Here is a 21,651-nt window from a genome sequence, read left to right as displayed (position 1 = left end):
CGGCCAATAAAGTGAGATGAGCACTGCAACCCCAGAGTTGGCTACGACTGGACCTAATGGTCAGGGGTCCCTTTACCTTTACTTGGCTCAAGAGCTAACCAATAGAGAGATGGGAACCTGTGGTCCATGTGTTGATCGCACCATCTCAGACTATTCCTATATATTGGCAACTTTGACTGGAGCAGATGGGAGACAACAGGAGAGCCACAGATTTCCCATCCCTGTGGGATGTAAGTGTGTTCCAAGGCTTTCTTTTAAAAAGTTAAAGTCAGTTCCAAAGGGGAAATTTAGAAATAGAAGGGAAGGCTGCTTAATCCTTTCTGTGTCCACCATTTCTTTACTCTAAATCTCACCCATTTCCTGCCCAAATAACTTCCTCTCCTATGAGATTCAAAGTGTGCATTTGCAAGGATAATGTGTGTTTGGAACCCTATGCTAAGGAAAGGAGCTTTGAGGGAGGAATTATGAAATGGTGAACAAAGAAAATGTTAATCAACCCACCCACCTTTGCCAGTTCTCTGCTCTAAACACTCATTCCAGAAAGGGGCTGGGATGCTGTTGCACACATTAGCTGTAATGCAGCTTGTCAATTCCATTAAAACTATTGCATGTACCCTCTCACTTCTCTCTACCTTCTTTTATTCCACTGATCTCCCTCAGTTCAGACACAGATCAGTTCATGTCAGATCTGAACCCACATCATTTGCATGTGAAATTTCCCCCTTCCTGGTGGATTTCAGTTTCCCAATAGCGTGTCTGGGTTTCTGAGTGCCTACTCATATTCCATAATGGCATATCTCATTGTATCTCTCTAATAGGAACTTTTAAGCTAATGATCCAGGCAATATAGATTTGGGTAACCTCAGTAGATTGTATTCACTAACCTCCCTGGTATTTTATCTTTATGTTTTGTCACTTTGAGCTGCAAAGCCATTTTACTTATGTCTGCCAATTTTTTTTGTAAATAAACACATATTCATTTAGATTAAGAACATAAAAAGAGACTGTCTGCTGGAGCTGGCTAATGGCCCATCTAACCTAGAATTCTGTTCTCATAGTGCCCAGCCAGATGCTTGTAAGCAGGACCTTTTCTTACATTTGTTGGTCTTCGCTAATTCCCTTAAATAAGCAGGATTTCAGCCGGTATTTTTAAAATAATAGTGTCCATTTCAATAACATCTGTGGCATACAAGCATCTCCAGTAACGAGCCCCACAATAATAGTTCCATGAACATGCAGGATCGATATGGTTTCACATATGCGTGTACAGATACATGAGTAGATCTAGTAACAGACTACCCCTATGAAAATTGTTACAGTGGAATGGATTATTAAGTTGCTCTGGGTGACCTAAATGTATTTTACTTCTAAATCTCTTCCATTTAGCCTGGCTCTTATAGTGTCTGCCATCCAGCTGGCACACCCATTGTAGTGGTATCACTTTTGCTGATCACTCAAACAAGTGCTGTTGCTAGGAAAATGTGGCAGTTCCAACCCACACCCCCTCCAGCCACCAACTGGTTCTTCCCCATCTAGCCATCCATTCTCCACACAGCATGTTAAAAGTGTGACTAAAGAAGTATTGGGGCAGACAGACTTTCCCTAAAAGCATCTCTCTCCCCTTCGGCAGGAACTCTCAGACATACCTCCATCCTTAACATTGTTCTTGGCAGAAGGACTGCTTTTCCTAGGACAAAGAAAGGCCCAAAGAAGCAACAGGGTGGAACAGAAACTCTTCCACTGTTGTGATTCCAGGGAAGGGCAGAAAGGATGTTTGCCTGAGACAAGGGCTATCTAGGGAACAGATCTTAAAAAAGATGAAAATGCCTTTCTTGCAAAGTCACTTTTCTAATGATATACACACACATTCAAATGACAGTGGAGATACTAGTATGGAAAGAATTTCACAGAAAGGGGTGGATTTACTATTCACTTGCTTTTCATAGTTTCCCTTACCATATTTGGTAAAAACTAGAGGTATATATAGACTTTTTTAAAAAAACAACTATGGAAGATCCTGGTCTTGGGCCTCAAACATTACAAAAAATGACATATTTGAATGAATAGATTTATGGCTACCATAAGTTTCCCCTGGCATAACCCTGTTTCCTTTTCCCTCATCTTGTTGTTGGCATCCATCTGTCTTGGGAGATGATGGAGGAGTATGAATTTGAGAGGTTCTAGGAGATACAGGAATTATTAATAGTTTGGACTCTTGTGCTAGTCAATTAATTAACCTGGCTGCTTGTTTATATTTGGTGCTCCTGATTAAATTATGGGGCCTAATTAAATGGGCATTCTCCCAACATTATGATTTATTTGCTATGGTTTATTTATATATTGTACTTCTTTTTGGCCCAAAGGCTTCCACAACAGTGAACAGCATATTAATACAAAAGAAGGATACAATAAATAAAACTATATATATATATCCAAATATCTACCAACCACATTCATCCCTTACATCATCTAATCTTGAAGTTCAGCCTCTAGCCTCACTCCTTGCCACACCCTCTCCTCAGTTGCAGTGACCTTTGAAGCAATCTGTAACGGCAGAAGAACTAGAGGGAGCAAATTAGTAATCAGTTGGATTACTTACCACCTAACTAAAAGGCATGGAAAAGCCTTAGGTTTACTCCATCCTTCAACCACCTGTACCATCATGGGATGGGAGACAGGCCAAGAAGAGAAGAGTGATATTCTGATGAAGCTGAGACTGGGGAGGCAGCTGCGATAGGCCTGAGGGCCCCGTTTGCTTATGAGCATCCACCCGAGAGCTGAAGTGGATTCTTGTTAATATTGCCTAGTTTTTTTTGGGGGGGGGACTTCATAATTTGAGGAGGTTGTGGTAATGAAAATAAGAATTTCCAAGTTGTGAGGTTGAGTTGGGAACTACACATTGTTGTTCCAGTTGGACCTGGAAATGCAGCAGGGAAGATGCAAAGAGCACTCATGTGACTTACAGCTGTCATAAGACTTGGGGGTTTTTTTAAAAAAAAGAAAAAAAACCCTACTCCACTTAGCCACCTTTCCTGATAAATGAAGGTAAACCAGTCCCTTTCCAAAGTCTTACAAACATTTCTCACCCCCAAAACTTCAGGGGAGTTCTCCTCCCCACCCCTTCCCAAATCACCAAAAGAACTTGAGCGGAAATGTTCAAAGAATCATAGAAGTGTAGAGTTGGAATGTACAACAAGGTCATCTAGTCCAATCGCCTCCAATGCTGGAATCTTTTTGCTCAATGTGGGGTTTGAACCCACGACTCTGAGATTAATAGTATTATGCTCTTCCGACTGAGCTATCCCAGCTTCAGACCATTTCTAATTTGAACTAAATCCTTTGCATAGGAAGAGCTTAAAATTAAACCTTAATTCACAAGACAATGATTTTTCTTTAAAAACTGACTTATCTGTGCCCCAAAACATATCTTCACTTTTGCAACAAGGCATTCTTACTTGTGCTGTCAGCTACTTCAATTAGTGTCTGTGCATGGGGTAGGGGAAAGTAGCTGTTTTTGCCTTAGGCATCAAAATGTCTTGTTCTCAGGCCAACCCTGCATGAGGCACAGCAGAAGTCCCTACTCATGCATTTTAAATTCCCAGCCATTTGATGGCGGCTGTGGTGGGGAAGTCAGCTTAATCCTGTGTCCTTAACTTCTCCAGTCTTCAATGAAGACTTTTTAAAGACAGTCCCCTGTGCAAAGGCTGGACTTCTCCTTTTTAATGATGTGGGGATGAGGAGATCACTGCATTAACAGAAGTAACAGAAAACTGTGGGAAAAGTTCCTCTATCTAGCAACTCCTGCATTTACTCGTAGGCCTAGGTTGGAAATGGTTGCTTTCTAACAATTTGAGGTTTCCTCCCTTCTATAAAAATAGTTTATTTTTGTTTAAGGTAGAATAATATTTATAGACCAGCTAGAAGAAAGCATTTGAGCCCTCAAAAGCAGCATTTCTGCAAAGGAAACGCGATCCTTGTGGTTGCAATTCTGCCACTATGTACAGGGTAAAGAGGTGCACTGTGAGATCTGGCTGTGTAAAGTTTTATATACTATACCTTGAGCTGTGTGCAATCTGTGGATGTCTAAAAAATAGTCAATGAAATTTCTGCATGTCCATGTATGGAACATGGAACCTCTGGCCCATTAGTTGTTGTTAGATTACAACTTCCACAACCCCTATACATTGGCCATGCTGTCTGGGGCTGATGAGAGTTGAAAACAAACAGCAACTTAAGCGTCACAGTTTCTCTATCGCTATGCTGTGCCCAAAAATAATTTATACAGATTACCGTAAATGTTTGTTTTTACATTTATGATTATGATTAATCATCACCATCGTTAAATAATTCTGTGGAGAAGGGAACTTTCCTCAGGGTCAGAAAAATGGAAGGGCAGCCAATTGCAATGAAATAGTGCTGTGGTGCAGGGGTGCCAAGTTGAATAAAATGTTGCAGGGACTGGTAAGCCCCATCCTGCATAATCGATCACATGACATGATGTGCACCACACTATTTGAATGGCAATGCCCATCAACTTGGGGGGTGTCACATATTTTATTGGGGGGCGAAGAACCCTCAGCCCCTAGGACTTGGCTCCTATGCTGTTGTGTCACTTAGAAGCCATGGTTACAGCATTCGCTTGGTAGTAGAACATAGAACATGGCCTCATGATGGAACAAGGATGAAAGCTGTAATCCATAACATCTGGAGGGCACTAGGTTGATGAAGGATGCTCTAGTCAGTACTATTCTTGTCCCTCTGCTCTGAACCTTCCTACTACCTGGATACAATTAAAAGACCTATAACAAAATGCTTTTTCACTGAAAACAAATAAGCTAAGCCTGGGACACAAGGATATTTTGTGGCACAATCTGATGTATGAATACAATTAAAGAAGATTCAGAAAACTGACTGTGGGCCTTGGGCCATGAATGTTGATTAGGGTAGTTGGATGTGACTGTGTACTTGCCTTTGTTTGATATTGCAGCACATTCAAAAGGCTACAGTCTTCTAAAGCTGTGGCACTCAAACTGCATACTTCGGGTGAATATGACAATTTTGGTTTCTCCCAATTGCTCATTTTTCCATTCTTAAATTTGGTTCTCCATATTTCTACATCAGTTTGTGATTTTTGTTTTAATCCTCATGAACATTAATCAGCAATTTAGTGCAAATTGCTCCTAATAAACACATTTTATACACAATTTTTCCCAATATACACAATTTTGCAAAGCAATTTCCCAGCATATAGATTTGTGTATGTTATTTTCACTAATATTTATTTATATGCACACTTTCTCCCAATATATGGATTTTTGTACACATTGCTTGGCCGGAGAGCTGCACTGCAAAATTCAAAGACATACAAATTTCAAAGGGTGGTTTGTTTCAGTTGCTGTATTGTTTCTGATAGTGCAAATTAGGTAAGCTTCCTTTTAAAAGCAAACTGAATCGAATTTCTCCTCAAGCACAAAGAAAAGATGCATAATGTCTGACAAGATTCCATGAGAAGCAGGCTTGCTTCTTGCTTCCACTAGATATCTTCCCCTTCAATGTACAGTTGCAGGTGGATGCTGAGTATGTTCTTCCAGGTCACAGTCTCAACCAAGACCTAGCTAGACAGACCGCTTAATGGTTTTTCTCTCTCCTGTTGCAGCAATTGTAATGTCCTGTATGATTTTTAATTGTATTTCTCTTGCTTCTTATATTTCTTATATTGTATTTTATTGTATTACAATTTGCGCTGCATAGAATTCAGTCTGTAACACCATAAGAAATGACAGGAGGAATGAAAATACATTTTAAAATCAATATTAATAGTTGATGCAGATACGCTGCAGACCAACTGAATGAAGCTAGCTGATGGTCCGTGGATTACAATTTGGGAACTCATTCCCTAAAACATGCTCTGGAATATTCTGCAATATGTTACAGTTCCATCAATCTTCCTGCAAGTATTCCTTAGCAGACAAGTTGATGGGGAAAAGTTTAAGTTGATGGAAAGTTTAGTGAATAATACACAGTTTGAAATACACTACTCTAGAGAGGCAGATGTGCCTAGAATTACAAGATATACTGAAGAACCAATCTTCTTTCCCATTACTCTTGCAGAAATTGAGCCTGGGCAGTGCTTTTAGCCAGGAGGAAGCAAGTGGCCCAGAGAAGAAGAGGAAGGTCAGCATGCCAGTCAACTCCATTCTTGCAGCTCAGCATCTATGACTGCCATGGACTGCTTTGCTTTGACTATAATGTGCTAGTAGGCATCCTTCCTGTTTACTGTGTCTTCTAATCTTTTACCTGCTTTAGTGAACTCTCCATGCACAGAACATATCTATATTTTGAAGAGGCTATATCTAGTTTCCTGTTTTAAACCCTGTGTGGAATAGACCTGCATATATAAATGTATAGGGTGTAGTTACTTTGATGCTGTATAGCTAAGCTAGAATGAACCTACATAGATTCTATACAGTTTGGGGGTGTTTGAAGTTGTTTTTGCCACACTGATAGAAACATCCCCCATTCTTTCCTTTCCAGTCATTTCTATAGAGCTTGTATCTGTCACTTGGTTATTAATTGTCATTTAAGATGCCACAGTCTGAAAATGCAAGTTGTAACTCAAACTAGCAGGATATACAGTAGTTGCTTCATTATCTACTTCCACTTCCCCAAGCAGTTGAAGGTTTTGGGAACAGTCACCATAAGATTCTATTTATTCTTTGTAGATGAGAGTACTGTAGATTTGCACTCAAGCTCCATAGTCTGTTAATTTACAAATATTCAGGTATTTATCTGCCTTCTGTCCACATAAAAAGTCTCATCTCTCATTCCCTGGCTCACCCCAGGCCAAATTGTCACATACTACACCTTTCCCCAGAGGGCAGGGCTCTTCAGACAACAGCCCCATTTCCTCTCCATTAAGTGACACTGCCCCAAAGTGCTTCATCACAAAGCACATAGTGTGGAATTGTTACACTTGGTTCATATTTTATGGGGAATCTACATCAGACCGCAGAATATCTGATGCTTTTTAAAAGAATTGAAGAGCAATGCCATCCCTGCAAGTATAGACTACTTTAGCACTTCTGTCTGTTTAACAGTTCTAGTTATGATATGTGCCGGGGAATCTATTGCCACTTTACACCATTTAAATTTGTATTCTATTTGGTGCTAGAATGCTCTTCCATCTATATTTCTTTTAAAAATGAACATATGCATGTAATAGTGCTTAACTGAAATACAGTTATAGGGGTGATTATAAAACTGATTTTAAAAAATTCATTTTTCTTCACCATTAATTTTAGCACTTCTTATTTTTTTCCAGTCATCCTTAAACTCTTCATAATATTTGAAAACATTTATATTAATTCCTTCCTTTTTGAATATTCTTTATACACCAACTATATTAAGCTATATATGCTAAATATAACGCAGCATGAAACTGTGTGCGTGTGCGTGCATATAAATATAAATGGTTTCTATACTAATTTTACAAAGAAAATGAATATATGTATTGTAAATAGATAAATAAATAAATAATTGGCAGTTTCAAAATGTAACTAACTTGTTTATTTCTTGTCCCAAGTCCCCCAATTCCTTCTCAGCTACCAAACTCCAACCATTAATAACTTCCTCTCTTTTTCTCCTTAAGCACAGCTGTTAGTTTTACAGTATTTGGTTGTTCCAAGAGTTTCCTTAGAAGGCCCATTTAATTAGGTTTTCAACATCTTCCAGTGTGTTCTTTACAAGATTCTGGCCAGTGTTATCATAAACAATACTTGGGTTTGGTGTCATGTCATTTTGCATTCCTTTACATAGTTTGAGAGAACTTTCCATTTCAAAACATTTTTTACTAGCTCTGAAAGTAATAGCACAATTGTACTTGAATAAACATGTGCTTTAATGCAAATTAAATCATTGATGAAAAGGCTAGATTTTAAAAGTGGGGGAAATGGCTGTTCACGTGAATTGTGCCTGTCCTACATACTATCCATCCTGTGGATGAAAAACAGCAGGATGAATAAACCACAAAAAAGCCACTATATCCCTGAAATATGGGAAGTCAGGGTTCATCTACACTTTTGTTTGGTCCATGACTTCTAGGTTTGTTTGTTTGTTTGTTTTTGTTCTGCTTCTTTCCCTGGGAAAACCAGCCGTATACCACTGAATCAGAGCAAACATCAATCAAGTTTTTGTGGATTGACTTTGTTCTAATTCAGTGGTAAACCGCAGGTTTTCCCGGGAAAGCAGCAGGACAAAAGAAAATCCTCTCAGACTTGTGCCTAGAAGTGTGGGTGAGACCTCAGTTGCATTTCCTTACAGCAGAAGAGCAATGATTGACTAGCACTAGGAGCTTACTGTCTGGAGGCACCTTAAGACATGCCACACTGAGGATCCTACAGGGTGACTGAAGCAAGGGAATCAAGCCACATGGTACAGTAGAAGGTAAATATGAGGACCAGCCCTTATGAAATCTGTAACACATACCAGATGCAGACAAAGTATGTTTCCTGGAAGTAATCATATTGCAAGAAGATCTCTCCTTTATAACTCAAGTGAAGTGTAGAGTGAGGCTAATTATGCACATGCTCTGAGGGTGGCGTCACAACTGATTTGTTATTCCCCAAAATCATCTGCCTCGTTGGTTCCAGAAACAAGCAGTGTTTTTATGTAGCTTTTCATATGGCCACACTTCAGGTTGTGTAATCTGGCAGTCCAGAAAAGCTCACAATGGAAGCTGGAATGTGTGGGTGGTTTGGGGAATTTGTAGGAGGCTGTAGGAGGCCCCTTTGTGGGGCACAAAATATAATCCATCCACCCCCAGCAGCTAATGAATTCATGAAATACGAACTCTGTAGAGTACTAGCAGCAGACGCAAAGTGGCATTCCACAATAGTCTTTTTCTAGTCCTCTGCGGAGATGCCAGGGACTGAACCAGGAATCTTCTGCATGCAAAGCATGTACTCTACCACTGAGCTATGGTTTCCCTCCAAATGTTGGGCCAAACTAAACATGGCACAGAGTACTTTTATCTTGTCAGTACTTTAAGTGGCAAAACTACTGAAGGGAAAAGGTTTAACATCCCCAAAAGCCCTCTGTCATTCGACACTGAAGGAGGGACATGATAGAGGCTTATACACTGATGAATGGTGATGTTCCACTCACTCTCATTACACACAAATGCAGAGTCAGTTAATTGGCATTAACTGTATTTCTTCACATGATGCCTGTGGAAAGCCTGCAAGCAGGACCTGAGCATGAGAGCACTCTCCCCTCCTATGGTTTCCAGCAACTGGTATTCAGAAGCATACTGCCTCCGCCTGTGGAGGCAGAGCATAGCCATCATGGTTAACAGCCACTGATAGGCTTATGTTCCATGAATTCCTCTAATCTTATTTTAAAACCATCCAAGTTGGTGGCCATCACTGCTTCCTGGGAGAGCAAGTTCTGTAGTTTAACTAAGCACTGCATTGAAAAGTCCTTTTATATTCCAACATTCAATCCCAAACGCTGCAACCTTTCCTCAGAGGGGAGTTGTTCTATCTTTATCATTTTGGTTGCTCTTCCACAACTCTACAGTAGCCACCCATCCCTAGCTATAAACACACATACAGTACATAAATTGGCAGAAGCTTATAAAATAATTCTCAGATAAGATGAGGTCAAAGTTGCTTACCTTTGGTTGTTTTTTAAAAGCTCCTTAACAACCAACCAACTAACACATTTACATATTATAGGGAGGCATGTTTATTCCCCTTTGGACAAAATACAAGAAGCTGTATAACACACATGTTGGTAAAAGTGTGACTAATCCAGAAAGTCGTAACATCCTTTTGATCTGCCACCAGCATGAAAATTTCAGTGGGCAATAAGCATGACCTCTTCGAAAGATTTTGTGTGATGCAAGTTAATGACTTCTGCAGGGTTTTTCAGGAAACTGGTGAATAAGGGGAACTCTTTTGCGGTCACCTTCCCCCTATGAACACATGCCTTTCCTGCAATACTTCACAGAAACCTCACACCTTCCTTCACAAATATTTCAAATTTCCCTAAGCAACCAGGTAGCATAGATTCAAGCAGAAGCAGCACCTTGATGGGGCTTTGCCGGGAAAAACACCAAAAGAGGTTAAAACATCTGCAAGCCACTTCCTTAAACTTCAAACCTATTTCAAGTTTTGATAGCAGGGCGGCAGGAGGCAACTATGACTGTTATCTTCTGTCCCTGAAGTCTTTTGAGTGAGTTACATGTTGCTCACTGCGGTCAACAGCTTTTGCTTTTGGTTAGACCGCTGCTTCCTCCTGATATGTAAAATGGGCCAACAAGCAAAAATGAAACTTTGTTATTGCTTCTGGTAAGGAAGGCAAGGCCCCCGTGCTTTTCACATTGTGTAAAAGGGTTTTTAAGCAAAAAGGGAAGAACTCTTTCATCCCATACTTGATCAGTGGCATTTGCCAAAATTCCCTACTTTGCTCACGTATTAATTTGGCAGGGTCTCACATACCTTCCAACATTCCTCTGGTGAAAATAGGGACATTTCTCACTCCCCCACACAACTGACCCTCCTTGATTTCCCCACCTTTTTGTCCTCCCACAATAGCATTTCCTATCAGAAGAAGGGCAATTGCCAACACCATCACACCAACAGGACACAGCACACACAGCCTCCACTGTCCTGAGAAAAGCCATTCATCCTTATTTTATTTTATGGTAGATTTACAAAGAAGTAAATTTGAGAAAGGGGCAAGATTAGATGTTGCACACACAAAGTTTTAGGGTTTTTTTAAGACTCCTTGTCTCCTCTCTGCTCCCTCTCTGTGTGCCCTATTTTGTACTCCCTTGGTGGTGCATGTGACCGGCCTACCATGACTTCACCCACCTGGTTCCCACCACCCCAATCAAAACAGGCATCCTTGGGAAAGCCTGTGATTCACTACTTGACAGCTCATTTTTTCTAGGTCTTCCATGATCTCATTGTCTTCAGAAAATAGGTGTGCTTTATGACTGTGCACCTTTACCCTTAAAAGAGGCCACAAGAATTTTTTTGAAAGGGAAATTAAGGAAACATTCCTAATAACTCCATAGTTGTAAGTGTTGTGAGGTTCCTCATGGTTGCTAAGAGTCCTCTTCCCATAATTTTTTATTTTTTGCTTCAAACAAACAAACAACTATTTTCCATGTGGAGATTTAAGTGAAAATAGGAAGGCAGTATTCTACCCAAATAGCCGATACAGTGGTATCTCGGGTTACAGATGCTTCAGGTTACAGACTCCGCTAACCCAGAAATAGTACCTCAGGGTAAGAACTTTGCTTCAGGATGAGAACAGAAATCATGCTCCGGCGGTGCGGCGGCAGCTGGAGGCCCCATTAGCTAAAGTGGTACCTCAGGTTAAGAACAGTTTCAGGTTAAGAACGGACCTCCAGAACAAATTAAGTTCTTAACCCGAGGTACCACTGTACATTTCTACATTCCAGTATTGTAGCTGATTAATAAGAAGGCTTTGGGCACTAATTTTGAAAACAAGTTTTATTATTTTATTAAAACAATTTAACACATTCATTCAATCCTAAGTTTTTACTGAGAAAAATACCGCTTGACTTCAGTTCATCTAGTAAATGTCTCAAGGACTGCAGCATTAAGAAATATATTGGGTGGTAGTCAACATGACTGAATAGTGAGATGCAGCAGCATAAAACCTAATGCTATTCTAGGCTGCATCAACAGAAGTATAGGGAAGTAATAATACCACTATTCTGCTTTGGTCAGACCACACCTGGAGTTGAGTTTTGGGTGCCGTAATTTAAGAAATATATTGACAAGCTGTGCAGAGGAGGGCTACCAAAATGATAAAAGGCCTGGAAGCTGAGCCTTATGAGGAACATTTGAGGGAGTTGGTATGTTTGGCCTGGAAAAGAAGAGACTGAGAGGAGATATGATATTCATTTTCAAATATCTAAAGGGCTGTCACACTGAAGATGGAGCAAGCTTGTTTTCTCCTGCTCTGGAGGCTAGGACCTGAACCAAGGGACTCAAGAAACAAGAAAGGAGATTATGATTAAACATCAGGAATAAGTTTTTGACTGTAAGAGCTGTTCACCTCCCTCAGGCGGTGGTGGGCTCTCCTTCCTTGAAGGTTTTTAAGCAGAGGTTGGATGGCCATCTGTCAGGGATGCTTTATTTGAGATTCCTGCATTGCAGGGGGTTAGCCTAGATGACCCTCGGGGTCCCTTCCAACTTTACAGTTCTAGGATTCTACAATTCTATAGCCAGCCAAGTTTTATTTAAATTAGACCTAATGAAATTAATGGGTCTAATTTTGTCATGTTATTTCAGTGGAGCAACTTTTGAGTAAAATTTGGTTAAATACCACCCATTTTGTTGTTGTTTAGTCATGTCCGACTTTTCGTGCCCCCGTGGACCAGAGCATGCCAGGCACTCCTGTTTTCCACTGCCTCCCGCGGTTTGGTCAAACTCATGCTGGTAGCTTTGAGAACACTGTCCAACCATCTCATCCTCTGTCATCTCCTTCTCCTTGTGCCCTCCATCTTTCCCAGCATCCTGGTCTTTTCCAGGGAGTCTTCTCTTCTCACGAGGTGGCCAAAGTATTGGAGCCTCAGCTTCAGGATCTGTCCTTCCAGTGAGCACTCAGAGCTGATTTCCTTCAGAATGGATAGGTTTGATCTTCTTGCAGTCCATGGGACTCACAAGAGTCTCCTCCAGCACCATAATTCAAAAGCATCAATTCTTCGGCGCTAAGCCTTTATGGTCCAGCTCTCACTTCCATACATCACTAAAATACCACCCATTAGATTAAGCTTTTCTTTTTCTACATTGGCTTATAACGGCCCCTTAGTGGTGGGGGCAAGGCTTTTTAAGCCCAAGGTCCTCATTCCCTCCTGCGTGCCAGTTAAACCTCTGTGCTTTTTCACATTTTAAGAAGTATGTCCAGTTACAGAGCCATTTCTGACCAGCTGAGCAGAAAATAGCATGACCCAGTCATTTGCCTTTTAACTGTCTTCGATATGCAGAAATCAGCAGTGAAAACCTCTCATGGCATAGAGATGCAAGTGTTATTATATCTAATGTCCGCACACCAAGCTGCTGTTAAAAGCGCAGGAGGATGGTCTAGTTAAAAAGCTGGGTTTCTTACTGATCATCTTTCAACAGCCTTTACAGTTACACAACATAAGCAACCGCACCCCCATATTACCCATGCAACACAGAATGTTCTCTTTTTTTCAGATGTTTCTGTAACTGCAGGTCTCAGCATGGTTTACCCCACTGATCGGAAATTGCTTTAAAAACAACAATTCTTGAGCACAGCAGAAACGAGAACTCAGCACATTGGTCACTAATTACTATGCAAAATTTTTAAAAATGAAGGTATTTGTTTTCCTGCCCCACTGATCTCATAATTCTCACCAGGAAGACAATGGAATTGTCAACTGCAAGGGACAATCTTCCATTTTCTGTCATCTTCAAAGTAAAGAAAGAAAAAAAATAAGAAGACCCAAGCCAGTGCCGTAGCTACGGGGGGCTAGTCAGGTTTTTTTTGCCCCTGGTGAAGCCTCTAGAGGGGCACCATTGAGGTTCCAGCCTCTGTTTGTCTGTACACAAATGCACATGGCGGGGTGTGTGTACTAAACTGGGTCTTTGACCCGAATGAAATAAAGTCCAGACCTACATACTGAAGCAGTAACAGTGTTTGTCCATCTGTTCTGTGACCTGAGACCTCCGGGTAAAGGGTGATACATAAATTCAATTAATAATAATAACAACAAAAGACACAAATAGAGTTCTATGGCACCTTAGAGACCATAAAGTTCTATGGACTCTGATCAATCTCTCAACAGATAGCTAGTTAAACAGAGGGGTGCCTAAATTGACCGGATTATGTATATACAGTGGTACCTCGGGTTAAGTACTTAATTCCTTCTGGAGGTCTGTACTTAACCTGAAACTGTTCTTAACCTGAAGCACCACTTTAGCTAATGGGGCTTCCTGCTGCCACCGTGCCACCGGAGCACGATTTCTGTTCTCATCCTGAAGCAAAGTTCTTAACCCAAGGTACTATTTCTGGGTTAGTGGAGTCTGTAACCTGAAGCGTATGTAACCTGAAGTGTATGTAACCCAAGGTACCACTGTCTATAGATTAGCACAATGAAGGAAGAAGAATTTGGAAAGCATGAGTCAAAAACTGAATGAATTACAAGGAGCAACTGAAAGTGTGTCATATTCTTGAGTAAAGCTAAAATATATGCAAGATAAAATCAGAATGACCTACTCCTCAAGAGCAGTCATTGGCGATCAGTTAGCACAGCATTTCAAGAGGTACTATCAGTTTCTGGATGTTTGCAGATGGGAAGTTAATATTCAAAAGACTCATTGATTCAATGAATCATTGGCAACAGTTTTTTTTTTTTTAATGTAGGATTTCCCCTGTAAATAGTAAATCGGGATTAATGGAGGCGAGAAGATATGGGATGGGATTTTGATGCCAACAACACTATATGGATGCTGGGGAGTGAATAAGGAGCACCCATTCCATAATAAGCACCCGTCTGCAAGTACCCCCTGTGGTGGAAAAGCCACCTGAATCCTGACTCAGACCAAATTCAGTAGTGTCAGATTTGCAAAATGAATGATGAAGCGAGTGCCGTCTCCCTGTTAAGTAAGTAATGCCTCCTTAAGTAATGTCTCCAAGCATGAACTGAATTCCCACGTATGCGTTCGTGTTACTAATCCCATTCTACCAACTCTTGAGCGTCATGACTTCATGACTCAGCGGGTTTTTTGTCTGAGAGAGATCACACCGAGGGCAAATCTCCAGATTTCCCAGCTCTTGACTATGTGGTATGTGCCATAAGTCTAGTGAAGTGAACAACAGATGATTTTTTAATGGGTGCCGCAGAGCGTGTGCAGCAGAGTTCGCAAAACTATTTTTGCCTTGGCATGCTCCCAAGGGCTGGACAAAAGACACATTCAGCAGCAGTCAGACAGCGTCCTGGTGAGTCAAAGGCTTCCAAACTAGACCTTTTGAAGCTTTGTAAAGCTGGAACAGTCCACAAACCTATAACAGTACGGCATGGGATAGATCTGGTGACAAGGGATCCTTTGAAGTTCACCTCTAGGAATTCAATTTCCTGCTTGATTTCCTTGAGCCCAACAGAAAACTTCACCAAACCATTGTGTTTGTTTATGCTGCTGCTGCTTCTTTTTTTTCTTTAACTGGCATCAAGCTAGACGCAAGACTAGATGATGCTTCATAAAAAGAGCAGTGTATTGCTCACTGGCTGATTACATCAAAGAAATTCGACTCCTGAATCCGATGCCTCGAGTTTTTCAACAGCAGGAAATTCTGTTCTGATATAACACAGGAGTTTTGGTTTTTTTTACAAGCTTTTCATTCCTTTGACATTTCCCAAATTTCCTTTCCCTACTTACTATTAATCTTGTTTTCTTTTTGATCCGTCTATTAATTAGTGCTCAGATAGTTTGGGCTATGCCTTTTTCTTTTCTTTTTAAATTAAAATATTGCAAAATTAAAGAATACTGTAGTGCTTGCTTTTTAAAAAATAAAATACAAAGCCTCCTGGTTGACTTTTTGCTGCTGCCATTTCCAAGCCTCTAATTCAACTATACATTTAATATATTAAAGGTTTCTTGAGTTGCAATTGATTTTCTATATTTTGGTGGGTAAATTTATAAAAGCACTTTAACACCGAATAAAACACAGATTATTAAAAAGATTAAAACATTTAATTTTTAAAATTATAGGCGAATTGACCTCCACCCAGCATTTTTGTGTGAATTTCTATTAATAAAAGAACATGAAAACCCAAGAAAAGCCCTGCTGGATCAGGCCAAAGGCCCATCTAGTCCAACATGATGTTATCACAACCAGATCCCTCTGGGAAGCCTATAATACACACACACACACACACACACACATATATGTATATATATGTATATATATACCTGAAGGAGCTTCTCCACCCCATCGTTCTGCCCTGATGCTGAGATCCAGTGCCGAGGGCCTTCTGACGGTTCCCTCATTACGAGAAGCAAAGCTACAGGGAACCAGGCAGAGGGCCTTCTCGGTAGTGGCGACCGCCCTGTGGAACGCCCTCACATCAGATGTCAAAGAGATAAACAACTACCTGACATTCAGAAGACATCTGAAGGCAGCCCTGTTCAAGGAAGTTTTTAATGTGTGACATTTTAGTGTATTTTTGGTCTTTGTTGGAAGCCGCCCAGAGTGGCTGGGGAAACCGAGCCAGATGGGTGGGGTACAAAAAATAAATTATTATTAGTAGTAGTAGTAGTAGTAGTAGTAGTAATTTTGCCTAATGTATACAATTTTGCAAGCAGTTTGCAACAATATAATTATTTCAGTATGTTATTTTCCCTAATATATGCATGTTTATGCACACTTTCTCCCAATATATCTTTTTGTACATTATTATTGGGTTGGAGAACTTCATCACAAAATTCAGAGAAGTGTGATATAGTTGCATTTTGCTTTTGCGGACCATTTAGGGAGGTGTAGATCAAGTAGTTCATATTAAAATGCAAGCAGAACCATATTTCTCCTGTGTTTCTAACCAGTGCATCAGCGGCCTGCTATCGCTGTCCAAAAAAGAAAGGAACCCTTTCCAACTCTACAAGAGTCGTCTGGCTCAAGAGCCGCAATTCCTGCTTTTGCTGCTGCCTCTCTAAAAAATATTTAAAGACATCAGGAAGTACTTGGAGATCTGCTGAGTAAGAGTGAATTATACAAGCATGGGCCTCAGTTCCTGGAAGAAGAAGAAGAAGAACAAAGTTTTTTCCGTTTGGGTCATGACAAAGGGCCCTTCAGAAGGTGGGAGAGAGATAAAGCTGTGTTTCATTAGCAGAGAGATACCTACACATTCCTCACTCACCAGCAGAGCTGCCCAAGTCATTTTGCTGCCCGTTGTGAAGGAAAAGATCCACGCACATCTCTGTAATTTAGGGATGTATCCAATGTAGTGTTAAGTTAAGGTCACTTAGTGACATGCTTGCTCTGCTGGCAAAACTTCTACTTTCATGTCAGTTGATAGTAGTTGCGCAAGAGAACACGTAACTAAATTGCTGGTAACTGTTGCAAAATAGGTTACATCATCTGTTGCCCAATGAGCTTTCACTAGTCCAACTGTTCCTTCGTTGTGCTAGCAGACAGAGGATATAACCCACAGAATCCAAATGCACCGGAAATTGAATCTTACTTCAACACTGGTGATGAGACAGTATCCTTTACTGCAGTGGTATAGCGTTTGGGGGGGGTCCCAGGTACATTTCTTTTTTTCTTTTCCCTTTTAATTTTTATTGGAATTTTATTTACAACATAACACAACCACCCCCCAATACACAAATCCACCCTCATTAAACAGGAACACAAAATACAGTGAGCATAACATATAGCAATAAAGGTAAAGATAAAGGGACCCCTGACCATTAGGTCCAGTCGTGGCCAACTCTGGGGTTGCGGCGCTTATCTCGCTTTACTGGCGAACCAGAGCAGCGCACGGAAACGCCGTTTACCTTCCCACCGGAGTGGTACCTATTTATCTACTTACACTTTGACATGCTTTCGAAGTGCTAGGTTGGCAGGAACAGGGACCAAACAACGGGAGCTCACCCCGTCGTGAGGATTCGAACCTCCGACCTTCTGATCGGCAAGCCCTAGGCTCTGTGGTTTAACCCACAGCGCCACCCGCGTCCCTTATAACATACAGCAAGGATAACAACAGGAAGATTTAAGGAAGGAACTATTGGAAACTCAAGGCAGTAGAAACATAAGATGATTAGAGCCCCACTGAACTTGAAGCATGGGAAGCCTCAACAAAAATTTATAATTTGGCAGAATATTTGGACTATATGATATGTATTTGTATAATTTGGATTACTTAATGTGATTTGATTGGATTGTTAAAGTGGAAAATTTAATAAAAATTATATTAAAATATATATATATATAACATACAGCAATACAAACAACAAAATGAAAGACTTCCTTTATCCTGTATCTGGCCTCATTATTTACTTCTTGAGGGGGCACAACCAGGCACCCCCACAAGCAGGGGCGTAGGAAGGGGGGTGCAGTCCGCCCTGGGTGTCATCCTTGAGGGGGTGACAAAATGGAACACTGCGGAGAGTGGCACTTACCGCGGGGCCTGGCCTGCAGCGTGCCTGAGCTACACGTCTCTCCTGGGAGTGATGTGGTGGCTCGGGCCCCCATGCTGCCCCAAACAGCAGCGTGGGGCTTGCGTCCGCTAGACTGACTCCTTGGGCAGCTCGTTGCGCTGCCCCCCTGGGTGGATCACCCCGCCCCTACCGCTCTGGGTGCCAGAGCAGCTAGCTATGCCCCTGCCCACAAGAAGCCCCCTCATTGAGGCCAGAGCCGAAGGGAGTGAAGTGGGCACCTGAGCCGGGACTTTGGGGCTGGGGGGGGGAACGGAGCCCCATTCTTCTTATGGCTGGTGAAGAAGAAGAGTTTGGATTTGATATCCCGCTTTATCACTACTCGAAGGAGTCTCAAAGCGGCTAACATTCTCCTTTCCCTTCCTCCCCCACAACAAACACTCTGTGAGGTGAGTGGGGCTGAGAGACTTCAGAGAAGTGTGACTAGCCCAAGGTCACCCAGCAGCTGCATGTGGAGGAGCAGGGAAGCGAACCCGGTTCACCAGATTACGAGTCTACCGCTCTTAACCACAACACCACACTGAAGGGACATCCTCTCTCTGGGCTGATCCAGAGAGGGAGGGGGAGTGTGCTGTCACCAACCATCAAGGAGGGAGGAAGAGGGTGTGACCCAAGGGCAGACCGCCCCTCTCCTCTGCTGGGCTCTTGTGTACAAGGTCTCTTCCTATACTGGGGGAAGATGGAAACTTCAGAAGGAACTTGGAAGGGCATATTTTAAAGGTCTAACAGCCTATATACCCACTGTAATAAACAAAAATCTTATTCCCTTATAGGGGACACAAGAGCCCTTATAGAGTCCTTCGTAGGTTCTCCATCGGTCGGAGAAAATAACAGAGGCCAACCAGAGAATATTGAGAAGCAAAGCAGCTAGTAAGCCTGATCTTTATTGAAACTGTTACAACAGGGTGCTCCCCTCACACGCAGGAAGGGAGGAGGACCCCAAATAAATGTGTGCCTGCCCTTATATAGACATTGTAAATTCCCTGCCCTGGAGCTAAAGACCACCCCTCCTTATATCATACATACATCACAGAAAGGGGTGGAGCTCAAGACCACCCCCCCAGATACATCATACCTACATCACAGAAGGCACAGTCTACAACAGAAATCTGAGTGCATTGTTTATCTCCTGTCTGGCAGGTTATCTGTTAATGGTTACTTGACTGGATACCCTGGGGAGCCTGGCCAGTTTTTTGTAATGACAAATAGTTCCTGAGCCAGGTCACAGTCTCATCCTATTCATACACAGACATACCCTTAAGATAGGATTTGTGAAGGAAAAGACAATGGGAGGCTTTTCCATTTTCCTTCGACTTTGCAGAGAAATTATTTGAGGTCAATTTGGGAGGGACAAAATGGTTTCAGGACTTTTTCTGTGGGGTTTCAGACATGTGGTTTATATATGCAGCTATGAACACTCTCTCTCTCTCTCTCTCTCTCTCTCTCTCTCTCTCTCTCTCTCTATATATATATATATATATATATATATATGCTTTCGTAGATTTTCACGGGTACAGGAATGCAGGTTTTGGTGTCTTCGGGTGTCTTCCCGTGTAAGAGTAGGGGTGTCTGGGCGACGTTTCGACGAGGTCTCACTCGTCATCTTCAGGCTGGTGCTTTCGGCTTCTTCCAGTAACAAGAAGCCGAAAGCACCAGCCTGAAGATGACGAGTGAGACCTCGTCGAAACGTCGCCCAGACACCCCTACTCTTACACGGGAAGACACCCGAAGACACCAAAACCTGCATATATATATATATATATATATAACCTTAATTTTTTTATTTCACCACACATTACTTTTCTGCATATTTTGTGACTTTCAATCTCTGCTGGCGTTCTCTCACCAAAGAGTACTTGCACCAACGTCAGCTCAGTATTTTCTACACTGACTGGCAGGCAGTCCAGGGATTCTCTAGGGATGGGGAAGGTCAGGCCTGGGGGCTGAGTGAAGCCCCCCCCCCCGGCCTCCTTCCCTCGCCCTCAAGACTCTCCCAGGCCATACACCCTTCTGAACCACACCCGTTCTCTGCAGCCACTGCACCCCCTCATTGGTCCTTCTGGGCACCCTTCTTGAAGTGCTTAATTATTTGGGGGGGGGGAGGGTCTGGATAGATTGTATCCTTGAACTCTGATCATGTTTCTTGCTTGAATAGAAAGGGTTGTGCAACTTATGCCTGGAGAAAGGCCCTGTCTCCAGTCTCTGTTACCTGTACAGTGGACGCTCAGGTTGCGAACGTGATCAGTGCGAGAAGCATGTTCGCAACCCTCAGCGTTCGCAACCTGCAGCGGCGCATCTGCGCACGCATGGGTTGCGATTTGGTGCTTCTCCGCATGCGCAACCCCCAAAACCTGGAAGTAACCCGTTCCGGTACTTCAGGGTTTCAGTGGGTCCATAACCCAAAAAAAAAACAACGCAACCTGAAGTGTCTGTAACCCAAGGTATGACTGTAGTTCGAAATGCTTGGGTAGAAAGTGATAGGAGAGACACTTCCCTGCCTCCTGGCACCCTGAAAAGTGGCCAGGCGAAAACCTCCTCCCAGGCTGTCAGTATTTTGCAGAAGGGATTCAGGGACATCCTGGAACATCAGGTTTGCACAGTGAAAGTCTGAGAAAGGGCTCTGCTGCCCTAGTGCAACAGCAAATGGGCTTTTAAACAGAAACAGGCCCTTTATGTGGTTTGGAAAGTGACAGGAAAATGGAGTGGGAAGTGTGGGGTGGACAAACAATTAATAAGATGTCTAAACACACCACAGGAACAACTCAGGATTCTAACTGAACTCTCCTCAAATAAGGACAAATATTCAATGAAGAACTGGCATTGCATAAACAACCCCACGAGGTCTGTGAAAGCAAATCAGGATCGATACTCATTAAACAGGTTGCCTGACCTGGAGACAGGAACGGGATTCAATTCAGTTCACATTTTAAAAAGGAACCTACCTAATTCGCACTTTCTGAAACAATATGCAGACTGAAGCACAATCGTCCTTTGAAATTTGCACTTCTCTGGATTTTGCAACGCAGTTCTCTGGCCAAGTAATGTGCACAGAAATGCATACCATTAGGAGAACATCTGCACTGAAATGCAGATTAATTTTCATGATGACTTCTTCTTTTTTCCTTTTTCTTTTTAAAAGGAAAATTGCACGCTGGCATGGAAATGTGAAGAGCTTAATTTAAAATGAGAGTGAGAGAGAGACAGAAAGATGACAGAGAGAGAGAGAAAGAGAGTACCGTAATTACGGTAACTTGGAAAGATTCATCCATCCATAGTCTGACATGGTATTAAATAGCTTCCTATGAAACCGAAAATAGCCAGGGACAATCCAGGGCCCTCCCCAAGTCCCTGCTCATTTTACTTGGACTTGTGAAGGAGGAGATCTCATCGGATCGTGACCCTTGAGCTGAACCTCTTTGTCTTTTGCATCCTT

General features: G+C 42.0%; 1 protein-coding gene across 21 annotated transcripts in view; it reads left to right on the top strand.

Annotated features, from left to right (window-relative positions):
- HORMAD2 (HORMA domain containing 2) overlaps positions 1-21,651 on the top strand; it is a 236,046-nt gene that overhangs the window by 103,168 nt on the left and 111,227 nt on the right. Inside the window, exon 13 of one of the 21 annotated variants that reach the window (XM_082203293.1) lies at positions 6,112-7,556. The exons of the other annotated variants lie outside the window; for them this stretch is intronic. Within the exon in view, the coding sequence (XP_082059419.1) occupies positions 6,112-6,219 (108 nt within the window). The 3' untranslated portion in view covers positions 6,220-7,556. Of the gene's footprint in view, positions 1-6,111; positions 7,557-21,651 lie in introns of those variants that run through there. 21 annotated transcript variants of the gene reach the window in all.

Source organism: Podarcis vaucheri (assembly GCF_965113315.1).
Source record: "Podarcis vaucheri genome assembly, chromosome: 16".
NCBI lineage: Eukaryota > Metazoa > Chordata > Lepidosauria > Squamata > Lacertidae > Podarcis > Podarcis vaucheri.
The sequence above is the reverse complement of the archived record's forward strand: the minus strand, read 5'-3'. Positions and strand labels throughout refer to the sequence as shown.